The sequence below is a fragment of the Pygoscelis adeliae genome, unplaced genomic scaffold (assembly GCF_000699105.1).
Source record: "Pygoscelis adeliae isolate BGI_AS28 unplaced genomic scaffold, ASM69910v1 Scaffold280, whole genome shotgun sequence".
Classification (NCBI taxonomy): domain Eukaryota; kingdom Metazoa; phylum Chordata; class Aves; order Sphenisciformes; family Spheniscidae; genus Pygoscelis; species Pygoscelis adeliae.
In genome coordinates this window covers 535,775-551,512 of record NW_008823944.1, presented here as the reverse complement: position 1 = coordinate 551,512, position 15,738 = coordinate 535,775, and the positions used below count along the sequence as shown (strand labels likewise).

The window sequence follows — 15,738 nt, the reverse complement described above, 5'->3', positions numbered from 1 at the left end:
GTTAAAAAGAAAAAAATGCTTCAAGTTAGTAGGACAGTGGTGGTAGATTGAAATGGTCTGGAAAAACTTACAAGATAAAAATGTGAAATAGAAAACCTGGTCAAAGTTCTTATAGCACTACGTACAAGGTAGATAAACTTACAGTGCAAGGAAGCACTTGGCATGGTATTTAGCACTAGATATGCTCAAGAAACCATAAATAATGTTTCTAGTCTTCATCAAGAGTTCCAACATCCCTAATATGAACATTGGTGTGTTCATTTTTTAAGCTACATGGTCTCACTAATCACATTTTCTATTAAAAAAAAAATAAAAAAAAGAAAAGAACTGCTAGAAAGCTAAAGGGAGCAAGTTTAAACTAGTGATTTCATAATTATCTCAGCTCTTCAGATGCAATCAATGATATAATAAAACAAATGATATAATAAAACATCATTTTCCTAACATTTAAACTCTTCTCCCTTGCTTTTAAAAGCATGGGGTCTTGAAGCACTACTCTCTGAGAAGTTAAATAAAAATCTCACTGAAGTCAAATAAAATACACTTCTGTGGAGGTTACCCCACAAATTCGAAGAAAATTTTCAATTAGCTTTAAATAAGCTAAAAAATTGATCAAGACTTGTTTAAGCATCCTTTATTTTTAGTAATCAAAACTGTAGATTACAAAGTGCTATAACTGTTTGTTTCAACACACTGTACCCACTACCAGAAACTGGTCACTGATCCCCAATGTTGATATTTCAGTTACAGAAAAGTTAAGTTCTAAGCCCTAACACAAAATCCATTCTCTAGTTATAACGAATTTATACCACCAGTTGATACAAATATAGTTTCCAGCTGCAGAATTCAAGAAGTCTGACCAAATAAAAAGCAAAACATAATTTTAACCAAAGGTTAATTACATACAGATATGAACCTTTCACTAATCTTTTAAAAATAATCAGGTAACCATATGACCACAGCTACGCTATCAGATCTATAGACTTAACATGCAACATCTCAAGTGAGTTTAATGAGTTACTTATGAGGCACATTTAAAAAAGATACAAGTTGATTAAAGCTTGATCATATAGGAAAAGAAACAAAATCCCAAACAAAATAAAACATATGCTGGGTGGAAGGGAAAAAACTAAAACAATGTACCATGCATATACTTTCAGATTCATTGTTTGAATTCAAACTTGAAATGATTATTTAGCAAAATCCCTTTTCCAAACTATGGAACTATTCAGCAGAAATGATAAATAAAATATTTCACAGCCTGGGAAAAACAAGCATAACTTCTATAGCGAAAAAAGAATAGGCAAATCCATAAAATTGCTGTGGTCTGCAAAAATTAAGGGTTTGACAGTTTCTTCATATCAGGGCATTTCAACTTAGACCTGATATTACTATGCCTTCTTCCTAGCCTCCAATATTTTCTTTCTCTTTAAAACAATGAAAATATTGTAAAGGTTCTCACTGTGCCGGAGACCTTTAGAAGATTTTCCTAAATAGGTCAGAAACCTCAAAAACTTAGTCTTCTCAGAATATAGAGAAGAAATGCAACCTCTCATTCTAGTACTTTATTTATCTTTCTATTGTCTGACCTGCAAAGTGTACCACTATAGCGTAAATAAACCAAATGAAGCTTAATATCCTGAAAATATTATGCTAATAACAGCACTGACATACTGTTGTCAGTACTACCGCCAGTAGTAGATCTAAGTGAACTGAACAATGAAAGAAGGATTACTAAAACAGTATTCCAAAATGACAAAACCCACCCATCTCTACTGCCTTCAAAATAAGGATTACATCCAAGTAGGTAAGTGCAGCATATGGAAAAAAGCGAGCCAGAATTTCTGCTGAATAGGGTCCTTAAATGAGATATGTCAAACAGGTGATCAAACAATGACGTATACACAAATTCTGTAGACTCTTACCACCAATGGGGTTAGCAGACTGTGATCCTGAACAAGTGTAAAGGCAGGATTAGGGTAGGGGTTTATATTCCATGAAGAGGGAGGGAGCAGAGCAGATTAAAAAATGGATGGCAAATGGAAATAAGAAAGCTTTAGTCATTTCACACAGGAAAAAAAGCCACAAGGGGGTTATGCTAAAGCAGTGCTTTTAAGTAGCTTCCACAGTTGAAGAACTAAACTCAGATGCTATATGTACAAAGCAGATGAAGCAAAGCTGCACAAGCAAATTACAATTCTTCAGTTTTCTAATCAACAACTGGATAATACTGAAGAATTAAATTTCAATTCAACATGAAACTGTCATATTACTTTAAAAGAATATTACATTGCCAAAAAGGTTCAAGAAGTTCAGCAGCTGAACAAAAATTACACACAAGGCCAAAACTTTTTTTTTTTTTTTTTTTTGAGACAGACAGTAAAGGAACTGAGCTGCAGGTGCGGTGGATGACAAAAAAAAAAACTCACAATGGCACAACTGAAAAGACTTGCATAGAATTTCAGGTTTTCCTCTTTCAAATTAATCTGAAGTATAAAAGTAAGAATTTGTTTCCATTCAGAAATTTAATTCTTTTTCTCTGAATGAAGATTGTAATGTAATTTTAGCACGCCCTGCTGAATTACCTGACACCAAACAGGAAGGGAGAGGAAAAAATGGAACAATTTTTTTCCATAGGTAAGAATAAAATAATGAGCTATAGATTGTATATGCATTTTTTACGTTACAATTTAAAAATAGAAGAGGATTAGTAAAGGGGTTCTAAAACCCTAAAAAAGTATTTTTTGTAAAAGCATTCAATTTTGCAAGTCTTTCATAAAATGAACTTTGAACAAAAGTGCTAAATAGTTGTAACCCTAAATTTACAAAAGCATCTGTGTTACAGTGGTTTTTAAAAAATAAAAGCTTAAATCTATTATGAAGTTATTTTCCCACTATAAGCTGGGGAACTAAAACAATCCCCTATATGGAAACATCAAGCATCTCGCTCCCCAGAATGCTGTGAAAATTTTCAGTCACATAAAGAAGCATCACCCAAATCGCTGGCATACAGTGCCTGACAATTCTCCTTCACCATTGTATTTGCCCTGTTTATCTTCCTTGAAACATCTCAGAATTCTTGTTCTCCCCCACTGACGGGTTATAATGAGCTATCTGAAGCCATCAGTTCTGAACAGAAGTAGTAATAAAAGGCTGTAAAGATGCATTCAATTTTCACACATCATCACATGTAGACAAATCTAGTTGTTTCGGTATCAATTCAACTTATCTCTTTAGATATTAATACTGTGCAAAAATGAATTCTCTTGGAAAAAACTGTCATTATTAGTAAAAAGAAACTGAAAAAGCTTGTTTGTTTCCCTGAATATACAGTCAGTTTAATTACTATTATATGACAATGATAATCACAAGTCTTATATCGCTACCTAAATTTAATCCCTCCCCCAAACAGCTTATCAAACCCCTTAACTTTTTAAGAATTTACCAAATCTATTCAAAGTACAAAGGTATTCTCAAAAAGCTTATTTCAGAACTTTCCTAATACTAACAAAAAGAGCGTTACAGATACTGCTTACAGCTTTTCATAAAGGGAAAAAGTAATTTGATGGGACTGTTACCTCCCCTCCTCCTTAAATTATTAATCCAAATATTCTTTGCTTATGATATAGTGTAGTCATCTTAACACTGAAAACGTAAAACAAGTTTTGCACAACCTTTCTCACAGCCAATAACTAGACTTTATTTTCAAGCTCTCATCCCACAAACACTTGTGGGATTAGAGCACTGTCAAAGCAAAAAATGACTTAAGAGAACTTCTGTTATTGGATTTTATTATTTTATATTTAGCTGTTCAGATTTTTTAAAGTTTTATTTCACAAAACCTGCGAGCATTGGATCAGGTTTGATCCAACTGTATTTGTTGGAAAATGAAGTAATGCAAAACTGAATGGGAAGTATTCTAACAGGTAAAAAAGCCAAAAAACTCTTTTACTTGCTTTTTTAACCTCTAAAGTAATTCTATTTATGATAAATACAGTCATTGCTATGAAGATAAATGTTTCTACCATTAAACACAGAATTAAGGGCTTTTATTAAAAGAAAGTGCATCTGGTTACTGATTGCAAAATAATTGTAGTAGAAAATTCAAAAGCTGTGTAATTTACTGGATTTATAACATTAGACCTGACAAACTATAGGACTGGTTAGTTTATTTTAATTTTATTGTTAATTTGCCTTCCTTTCATTAATTTCATTGCATTTCACTTAATTAGACAAAGATGAGACTCTGAAAACACTACAGAGCTTAGTCAGAAGATGTCTGTTGGAGACATCAGATGTGTGAACAAATTGCTGTAGGTCAGCCAGAGCCAAAGAATGTGAGGTAATCAAGTCTTTTTAATTAATGTCAGAGTGCTCAGCTAGATGGGAAATTTTGCATTTGCTTTGGTTTCTAAATACACATAGAAAATTACTGTGGATTAGCTGACATACAGTAAATTGCTTGTTTTAACCCTTTGATTCAATATAAGCTAAGTAACTGATTATAAAGGTGGGGTTTAGTATTTTTACTCCAAAGAAGAGTTCAGTAAAGGTAACAGCTGTAATACAAAAAAAGGAGTATATATCCAAGAGTTAGACTAATGCCTAACTTAAAATGAAAATAGGTATTTCTGGCTGAAAAATAGGACTTTTTGAAAAATGAAAAATTAGCTTTTGCAGGTAACACTGAGGACACCATTCAGCCTACCCATTCTTCTGTATTATTCATCCATGTGTCATATGCAACTGACAGAAGTTTACTGGTGTTTCGTGTTGGGGAGGTCAGAAAGGGGGGGAAAAGAATCTTGAGAAGTTATAATTGAATACAGAATTTAGGGGTAGATTTCATTTTGTGTTACATTATCTAATTTAATTGGCAAACTAAGAACTAACCTAGTATTTTGTCCAGAGAAAACAACATGAATTAGAAAAGCATGCAAATACCACTGACCCAAAACACTGAAAAAAATACCTTCATTTTTGTCTGGCGATGATGAACCTAAGGCACAGAACAACAACTCAGTATGTAGCTTTTTTAAAAAATTAACTTTGACTGTAGCCATTGGTCAATGAATATATGCTTAAGCATTTGGCCTCTTTATCAGGTATAACTGACAAATAGAAAATACATACGCTGAGACTGTGACACCACTTTGGTTCTACTCCGTCCTCTGGAATCTGTTTTAGAATTTCCAATACCAACAGAAGGCGTTGAAAGCTTTGTTCGTACACGACCTATAAAAGAATGATGGCATTAAATCAGTTTTTCACAGTAATGTAGAAAGCAAAGCATCAGTAGCATTTACTAATGTATTTTCTTAAGTTTCTGTGATAAAAAAGCAGCATAACATAACTCAATTGGTGAAAATTCGCTTGGGATAATTAGTAGAAATTTGAACACCTTGAAGGACTTAATAGTCGAGGAATCAAAATACTTCTCCTCTGATGCTACATGTTTCAGTAAGCAATTTACACATAATTTAAATACCCTGAACTAGCTATGTAGTTCTTGCTTCCTGCACAAATAGGGTGATTATATTTTAAAAAGTGAAGTTTATTAAATATAATAGGCAATGCATACGCTAATGTTGCTGTATCAGGTACAGTCTTCTCATGATTCCTTGTGGTTGTAATTCTACTTTTGCTGTCGTAAAACTACAAAAATTATGTTGACTATTTTTTGAATAGGGTTCTGAGGTTTCTTCCTAACTTCACTCCTCTTTTTAGAAATCTCAATACTAGCTTTCCTGTTACCGAAGATTCTACTGTTTTCCTGGCCACAGTCATATAGACTTCTACAGGATTTCCCAAGCCTTTTACGGCATTTTGCAAAGACTAAGTACAATTAAGTACTTCTCGGTGACCACATGATACAAGGAAATACTACTCTCCTCAACAGACAGAAGAGCTGAGGAAGAGACATTAAACCAAGTATCTACAACTAAAACAATAGATTCGCTTCTCTCTAGAATGCCAAACTGTCTTGGTTTTGGGTTAAACCTTTCTCCATTATTAGCCATGTTCCTCATAACATCCAGAGTATACAATGAAATTACAAAAGAAAGGAAGACCCCAGTTGGATGAATTACAGGTTACCGAAAGATCGTTCATAAAAGAAAATAGTAGAGTTGTGTACTACATTTCCAAAGCCAACCTCTCAACAGAAAAATGAAACAAAAACCAAAACCATGCTAACCATAGTTCTTATAAGTTGCAAGAACAAAACCCAAAAAGCTTGTACAGGGTGGATCTAGCTCAACAAGTAATCCACTTTTAAAAACAGCATAATTAAAATATCTTCTAGACATGTAGAGTCAATATTTGACCCAGAAGAATTAGATACACAGACTGTTATTTAGTTCTAGCCTCTTTAGGCTTTCCACAGCAGAATTTGGAGACCAACCAAGTTAATATTATTCATCCAAGTAGAGGGAATAGCCATAGATGAGAGTCTATAAGAAGAGAATCAGGATAAAGGAGGTTATTCACTAAACTATTTTAGAAAACAATACACTAGTAAGAACGGTTAGATTAACTAGTCCAAATGCTACTAGTTATCCCCGTGCAATGGCAATGTTTTCCCACTGAGTGCTGTGAGACCACAAGGCATGTAACTGCATTCAGAATTTGGCCCAAAAACTTAGGAATACAGAGTGCCACTATTTCGATACTACATTAAATTACCGCTTGGAACCCGGTTCAATTTTATTGAAGTAAAAAAACAGTTTGTATTTGTGAGGCAAATGAACTGTTAAGTCACTTGGAGTCTCTACATCCATTCACTAACGATAGGTTTAAACGTTAACAGTGTATTGAAAATGAATTCCCAAGTCTCAGAGATGAGTAATAGTAGCACCTGCTTCCCAGAGCATGAACACATTTGATGAAATATTCTGTGACAAGATTCGCTTTAAAAAACAAATGCAAAATTACAAAGCTCCTATATTTTCACACTAAAAATGTTAAGCAATGACACTTCTACTGCAGATGAGAACTTGAGAATTAAAATAAAAGCAAAAGAATTTTAAAAGTACTATGTGACGACCAAGTATTAAATGCATAAGCTATCTGGAGTTATGAACCTCCACAAAGCCCCAGAAAGACCACATTCTACTTTTAAAGCTTAATTTGTATCAATGAAAATATGAAGCTGAAAATATTAGCTATTCTAACAAAATATTTTCTTACCATCTTCAGAAGCTGTTCCTAAACAGAAAAATAATAAAATACATGATATTCCAATCAATACTGTGTCTCTCAAATTCCTTGTTGAGATTAATCTCATGAATCTTGACAAATTTTATCAAGTCAAGAGGTCTAAAGCTTTTGTGTTGCAACTCCATTATCGAACTGAAGCAAAATTATCAAGAAACATCCATGCTATACTGTTAGTGATTTACAATATATAGCACTGCCTTCCAAACTTGTTACAAAATCACCAAAAAAAAATCAATAGAAAAAAAAAAATCCATGAGATAAATCAACAAAATTACATGTACAGATCAAAACAGACATTAAAAATATTTTAGTGCAAGCTCTTCTGAAAATATAAAACATACTATTATAAATTATCTCAGAGAAAAACACAAGGACAGTGTTTCGCACACTGGACAGTGATAATTTGATAGGAACTGCCAGCAAGGAGGATTTCTCTGAATTTAATCCATGATTACTCTGAAGATCTACATGCACAAGATCAAGTTTTGCTCAGAGAAGTGGAAGTAATATGAGCTTGAAAAAAACAGATCACACTTGAACAAGTACGCTAAGCTTAACAAGGCTGGATTATGACAAAATGAGTCAGACAAATCTTTTTACTGACGTCACTACCTAGGAATTGATGGGAAGCTATCTAAACAGCAGTCCTTCCTCTCTCTAAGTTCCTTTGAAACAAATCTGATTATGGAATAAAATATATACTACTAGTGATAAAAATGTTAAATTCCTTCAAAAAAATCAAAGGGTATTTCCATTTTTTTTTTTCACTCTCTGCCACTTCTGCCTTGTGAGAGAACTACAATGATTAAAACGTCTGTTAGTGTCTTTGGCTAGCCTGAACTTAACTTTCTCAGCAAATCTGGCTATGGCTTTCTCCTGTTACACTATCTGCAAGGCACTATTTTTAAAAACTCCCTCTAAAAAATTCATTCAGTGTAAATGTCAATACTTCTTCACAAAAATCACTTATGATATGTATGCAGGAGTGCCTCAAAGTTTTCCAGATCAAATTTGCCAGTCTGTATAAAAAAAAACCCAAACCCTAAACTATGCCCCCAAATCCAACATTCTTCCAGAGCTGGATCATGGAAGGCAGGTTCTATGCAGCACCTAAGCCAGACTAACAGCTAGCTGCTCCTAAAAGGGGTGGTTCTGCTTCTCCTTTCTCTCCACCCTTGCGCGACCACCTGGTTTGGATGGCTAAAGGCTCACTGTCAGCTCCAAAAGCTAATTAACAGAATACTATTCACTTTTGTTTTATGAAATCAGTTTTCTGGAGTTTGTTCACCTACAGTGATTGATAATGGAGTGTTACAAGGTGCTAGTGAAAGAATTGGTAAAAACATGTGGCCAAGATTAGTGGGAAAAGGAAAAATGCTTAGTTCCTCCCGGTGGTGGTTAGATCAGAGCAGCTGTATCATACAACTACAGCCGGAGAACTGAGCTGTGTTCATTCTGTCTCGCACATCATCCCTACAGATATCCTCTAGAAAAAAACCTGTTATTCTGATCAATTGTGTAGCACTTCCCCTACTATTTTTAAACAGACGTGTGGGACACCATTAGTTGTGACTACTGGTCTGAACAAATGAAAAAGCCTGTACACACGGCCCTAAGAACCTTTATTGCTGGTGACAAAGTGCAAAAGCTCAAGATTAAGTGTTTAGCACACATAGTTATAAATAAATCCTATTATATGCAACATAGGAAATCTGATATGGAAATAAGCGAGACAGACACTATCGTGTACAAACACGCCTCATTTTATTAAAGCAGGCTTGCCATTTGCAATACTCAAAAATGGCTCAAATTCTTCCAAAAAGTCTCTCTCATGAAGCTGATTATCTGTGCTTTAAAATGATTCACGATTCTGGGTTTTAGAGATCTACCTTTCTACTGTTTTCACTTCTACGAAAAATATCGCCTGCTTTGCTTCCAGTAAACTACTCATTCTTCGAAACATGTACTGTTAATAAACACATGTGACAAGAATTATTAAGTAAGCAGCAAACATAACTGACTTGTTAAGTGTTCCCCAGCAATAAATGAGAACTAGAATTATCAGGCATCAAGCTGGGACTCTGTCACTTTCTTATATGGGAAGCATTACTTACACTCACCTGTAACAGACAACTGCTATGAGAAGCCTGATTCTCAGCTGCTTTGCAGTTAGGATAAAAATATATGACAAGTCCCTCCATGTGTTTAATACAGTGAATTAAGAAACAGTAAGCACTAAAACTTAGCTGTAATACTTGGTAAGCTATTTTACCAGGTAGGTTTTCTTAAACTATTCTGTAGTAGAATTACATTGTATTACAGGATTTAGAGGCACTTAAAGTTATGTAGCTAGACTAGATTTTGATACAAGTACTTCTGAAAGAGAAGATTTGAGTTTTGTTGGGTTTTTTTTTTTTTTTAAATCCTTAATAATGTGGTCAAGCATCTTCTGCCATCCCACTGCTGTTCTGCCAAGAAGTCAAAAAATTTGACTTTATAGGTAAAACTATGAAACACGATGGAACTAGAGCTAGTTAAAAAAGTATGTACTGATTACAGAATTGCTCTGTAGTTAATAGAGCTTTTTTAAAAAAACAGGAGTAACATCCAATTTCTGATAAAGTTTCTGTTGCTGATACAGACCAATCATCAAAAACACTGACAAATAACAGCAATAAGACAACACATATATTAAGACATCAAGATTACATAGGGATTAATGAAGACAGCATAGTATTTTGTTAATGAACAGACAAATATACTAAATATCAGTAATTTTACATAAAAGACACTTTATTAAATATTTAATAGAATTAGAGGACAGACTAAACAATTTCTTACCATCCATCTTGTCAGAAGTATCCTCTTTGTTGAAAAAGCAGACAAAGAAACATGGAAAACTTAGTGTGTTAGAATAAAGGTGTTCACAGCAGTCATAAAACATTAATTAAGGAAAATACATTAATATTAAATACAGCAGACATGTTTATCTAATTCATGCATGTATAAGCTACCTTAAGTAAAGTTGGTTTCTCTAGTCCAACGTACAAAATTACAGAAAAGGGTTCAAGTACCCTGCAAAGGGATGTTGAATCTCTCCGTATTACCCAGATTTGAGCAAACCCTTACAGTAAAATATTTATAAACTGTTACATGCTTGCTGTCAACAGTTACTGAATCATCAGTACATATCTGTATCATTACTGAACCACAATATCTCTATTTCTTACCAAATTTGCTACTGAGCATGAAGCCCCACCTGGGGTAAGGGACAGGAGGGAAAAAGACATCACAATAAAGACAGAGGACATATGGGAGAAAGTTCCACTCTGGTTTAAAAGCACTGAAGGTTTACCAGTTCAGCTGGAAGGTAGTGCATACATATTCTGACAGTAACAATCAAAATTAAAATATTTAGCGTGAGACATACATAATTACAGCTCAAGTCTCCTCAAAAAGGACATTAATACTTAAGGATGTCAAAGACAGTCAACATTTAGAATAACTACAGTAGAGAATGTCCTCGTGCTTCTAGAACAGTCTTTAAAAAAAAACCAAACAAGCATAAATAAGCAAGCAAGAGTTCTTCTATTAATAATAAAAAGGGAAGAGACAGGTAGAGACAATTACAGATTAATATGCTCATGAACTTGTGGTCCTCTGAGGCTCTAAATTTGGCAGCTGTTTAAGCAAAAGGTGGATGTTTCTCTGTAAGTAAGGGTGAAAATGAAAATAAATTCAAGCTCCAGAGGAGACAATGTTATTTATTTTGGTATTGACTGCAACACCTGAGCAGATGTGGAAAGCATTATGGAAATACAGTGACATTTTCTAGGCATTTTAGTACCATGGTCAGCATTATCTTGACAATTCTGTCATTTAAGTTGCCATATTTGGATTTAGTATAAACACCCCCTTTAAAATGAACAGAGGGGAGAAGTTTACAAATCAGCCCGTTTTCTAAAACATGGCACTTGCTTGAATGCACACTCCATTCATTTTAAGGTTACCTTTTGAAAACTAAGAGCAAACAGTATTTTGAGGTGGATACCATGGTTAATCAATAGCCAAACACACAACAGTCACACTGTCTACATAGGTAAGAAGGGACAGGTATGTGTCATTTAAATTACCCTACCACTATTAAAAAACTGTTAGGAGAATGAGCTAAGATCAGTCAAGCAGTACTGCTTTTGTGTGACTGTAAAAAAATCTTGGTCCCCTTGACTATCACTGCCCTTATACCATCTGTAATAGAATTTCACTTTACGACACATTGCTAGTATCACATTATTTTGCCATTTCAAACCACCATTGTATTCTTCTCCACACGTGATTGCATCTGCTAGCAAGGCAAAGCTTTCCAGCTACTCAAATCCTTCAAAAGAATATGACCTGGACTTACTGCCTATTCATTCCTCTCCCCCACCCCCCCTCACCAAATTTATAAACTACAAAGAGAATAAGCTACTTCTTTATTTCTGTTATTTTCCTGCATAAACCCACCACTATTTACTTCCCTGAAAACCTCTGTGCCCTTCTCAACAACCCTTGCCCCCAAAATTCTGGGCATGAATCACATATTGCTTAAAACGTTCTGAAAGCAAACCAGTACTCCAAACGAGCTAATTTCCTGTGAAACTCTTAAGACCAAAGTAGTCCCTTCATTTCAGCAGCATGAAGAAGACAGATTAACAGAGAGAGATTTCTTTCTCTGATTTCTGGTTGACATTTTTTTCCTTCTACCACCATGCTCTGTCTCACTTCTACTTCTCACAACAGCTGAACTCCAGCTTTGTCTGAGATTCAGAATATGTCCTGTTGCACACCAAAACAGACCAGGCAATACTTTGATCCTGAAGAATAATCATCCCACCTATTTCAGGCTCTTAGGCATTAAGTTAGGAGGAACTGAGAATTCCTCAATTGATAACCACAAGCATATCTCCTCCACCCAGCAAACTGAGCAGCCAAACTTTGGTATCCACCCGCTAACCAGCAGGTTCTCTGATTCCCCCCCTGTGGGCACTAGAGGGAGCCCACATCCAAAATTACTATTTGAAGTAGCAAGTATTCCTTTTAGTCAGCGTTGCTCACACTCATAAACTTAATCCTAAAATCAATGGTGTTCAAACCATTTCAAGTAGGCCCTGATGACAAAAGAATCAACTCATTTAAAATAGTTTTTAACTTAAATTTTAATTCTAAAAAACACAACCAAAACCTTTGAAAACCATAGCCTAAGTGTATCCTAACATCTCCCCAAACACAAGGTAAATCTGAAAAACTATGTAGTTTCTCTGCCTCCCTTGTGATCATCTTTGGCAATACTGACATTAGGACATGCCCCCTTGGTGATCTAGCTGGCACATAAGCAGAGAAGAAAAAACTTAATGGTTTTGTGAACACTGAACCTCACCTTCCCCCACTGCTAGCCCTGCAGTATGGATAACCTAAAAAGAACAAAACCAGGCCCATATTCCTTTACCCTCCCCACTTAGCGGAGGTTCTAGTATCTACCACCACTACCACTATCAAATACTTTTCTGCACTCTTATCATTTGTAGCACTTTCTATTATTCCTATCAATGGAGACTGTCACCTAGATAAAAATATACACATAGTTCCATCAACGTGCTTAGGAAGAAATCTATGAAATCTATGTTGTATGTTATTGTGTAAAACACTTCTGTGTTACATGAAGAAGTCACCACTTACTGCCAGGATGTCTCTTCAGCACTGCTGTAAAATAGTCAGTCAAAGAGCTGAGTAAAATGGAAAATCTAGAGTCCTAACACTCATTTCCCTATTACTTCTAGAAACAAAAAAAGCCATGAAGACCATCTGCTGTTAGGTGAAGGTACCGCTCCTTTCAATACTTAATATTAATTCCAGATTAACACATTTAAAGAGCATAGTACAGATACATTCTTTGCATCGGCATTCTTCCAGCACAAGAAAAATAAAACATCTAGCAAAGTTGGTAACTTACTTCAGAACACTTGGTCTTTTGCAATAATCCAATACTACTAAAAATGATGACAATTTTTCAAATGTAGAAGTATTTTCCTGTGTACTTTTGGATCAAAAACCTCAAAAAATATTTCGCAGTATTGTAAAGATGTTTCCCTTACCTAGCGAAGCGTAAGATCCTGGAGGTAGACCAGCTGCTGACAAGCGCCCAGCTCCAGCTGTCTGTCCAGCAGCGTGGCGGGCCTTTGCACCTGCGGCAGCATTAACATCAATGTCGCTGCGAGACCTTTGCAGAGCTCCTGGGCTTGGAACACTCTTGCTGCTGCCTGAAACTAGCAAAAAGAAAAAAAAAATTAGGAAATTAGTTGGTAATGAATAAAATTCATTATATTTGAAAAGTTAACATTTTCTACTACTGCAGCATACCTGCAAAAAGTACAGAAAACTATGTAAAATAGTGTAAGCCAAGTTAGTATTAACCTCAGTCAAGTATTACTGAGGTTAAGAAGCAAACTAGATCTGGTGTTGCCATGAAATTCAGACAAAGAACAGTTTATTTTACGGTGGTATTTATCTTCATTCAGCATTAAATTTTACCATTATTTAATACAAACCATGTGCTCCCACCCTAGTACAAATTACATAATTCTGAACATTTATGTAATTTATTACATTATTGAGTGCTTCACAAACATAAGGAAGTTCACAGCATCCCTTGTGATACTGAGGGAAGATAATATTCCCACACCTCAGCTGAGATAAAGCCACACGCAAGCTGAATGCATACCTCCATTTGCTTTAGGGTATAATCTTCCATAAAGTATTTTTATGTTCATCTCCTATCATTTACTGAATATTAACTATTCGCTTCAGTTAATTTTAACCATTGGTTTATTTTTTCAAAACTTGACTCCCCTTTAACAGTTCTAGTATCCAGAAAACAAGCACTCTCAATTACCGGCAATTTGTAAAAAGGAGTTCAATGATTTACTCCACAACAGTTACGAACACATTATGTGAAAAGTGAACGAAGATACTAAATTCTGAAAACTCAAGAGAAAATTAAACTCTCTGAATTACAAAACTGTGGGTTTGGTTTTTGTTTTTTACAAAGAGAGCAGCTACGTGGGAATAGATGAATGGTATGAGTCCTTCATTTCCAATTGCCATAAGCCTAATAATCATGAATAGACCATAGAATAATGTTTTGCTTCTTTGAGAGTGACTGTTCCATGACAAAACTCCAAGACAGATGATCAATTAATAGTACCAATACATAGGAAATTCTGCCTTATACTTGCAAAAACTGAAAATACATAAAACGTGAAGCCAGTATGAGGCAACCTTAGCTCCAGGTGCAGTTTGTAGTGACACATACCATTGTTCAAGTTGGAAACAGGGTAAATGCTTAAGGCAGATTTTAAGCTGCATTTAAAACTTCTAATTCAAAGAACATAAAGAACAATTATTGTGCACTGCACTATATAGCAACCACCTTACCTCTGCCTGCAAGACTTGCTGGGCTGGCTGCAGACCATTTAGAAGACAGAGGCCGACTGAGAAAAAAAAAAAGTCAGTAAAACCAGTAAGTAAGTCTCATGTATCAGATCCAAAAGGCAATAACAACAGAGAGGGAAAAAAAAATATATCTTCTGTTCTTTTCTCCCCTTCAACTTTCCCACCATATTTTAGATAAACACATTAAATACAGAATGACAAGGAAAACACAATCATCGTATCTTTTGTGTTTTATAAAATCATGTCTTCATCACAAAGCATTAATCCTTAGGTTACCAATAGGCACACTTTGCTAACACGAAGTTCAGGCATTCCAGACTTGGTCACAGAAACATTTAAGGTGGTCAGTACAAGGTTTTAACCACAGGACTGATCTTCTAAATCAGCTGTCAAACAAAACTAGCAGGAGCTACACAAAAAGCTTGATTTATGAAAGAAATTATGTGAAGTGGTGTCTGCAGTAGCAAGGAAAACAGGTGTACAATTCATAACCCTCCTCCAGTATCTCCCAAGAATCAAGTTATAAATTAGAAAGGAAAATGCTGGAACTTCCAAAACAGCTAGACTGAATTTTCCCTGTTGGAATGCTCCCACAATTTATAAAAGGAGAAAAATCCCATGTCTTTTTCCTCTATGTTTTCTGCCCATTTCCCTTTACTCTTACTGCAAAAACGTGTAGTTGCTGAAGCAAAATCTTCCTGTCTACTCAAGTTTAACTGTGAGCCCTTCCTTCTGTCTGGCTCAGAAGGCTAAAATGCAATCAGAGGGACCAGGGAAAAGCAAAAAACCAGTAGAAGCAAGCACAATACTTTATTCATTGATTCATATCTAGCCTTCTAAATATTTATCTGACTGGGAAGGTTTGTATTTTCTGAAACAGTTGACTATTTCATCAATAGTCAAATTACAGCCTGAGTCTAGAGTCTCAGCTTTAGTAAAAATAATCCCCCTCTAATTTTAAACCAAAAAGCAGAGAGAAGAGAGATGCATATCACTGTGTATTTATCTGAGTTACTAGCTCAGGTGCTC

General features: G+C 35.1%; 1 protein-coding gene across 7 annotated transcripts in view; it reads right to left on the bottom strand.

Annotated features, from left to right (window-relative positions):
• The window catches only part of CLASP2 (cytoplasmic linker associated protein 2), a 151,934-nt gene that overhangs the window by 41,449 nt on the left and 94,747 nt on the right, over nt 1–15,738 (bottom strand). For 2 of the 7 annotated variants that reach the window (XM_009320963.1, XM_009320946.1), the window contains exons 17-21: nt 14,692–14,747; nt 13,353–13,523; nt 10,060–10,083; nt 7,189–7,206; nt 5,134–5,235 (exon numbers count right to left, since the gene is read on the bottom strand). In XM_009320963.1, the coding sequence (XP_009319238.1) occupies nt 5,134–5,235; nt 7,189–7,206; nt 10,060–10,083; nt 13,353–13,523; nt 14,692–14,747 (371 nt within the window). Of the gene's footprint in view, nt 1–4,972; nt 5,000–5,133; nt 5,236–7,188; nt 7,207–10,059; nt 10,084–13,352; nt 13,524–14,691; nt 14,748–15,738 lie in introns of all 7 variants that reach the window. The other 5 variants (XM_009320955.1, XM_009320986.1, XM_009320970.1 and 2 more) reach the window with 3 other exon arrangements.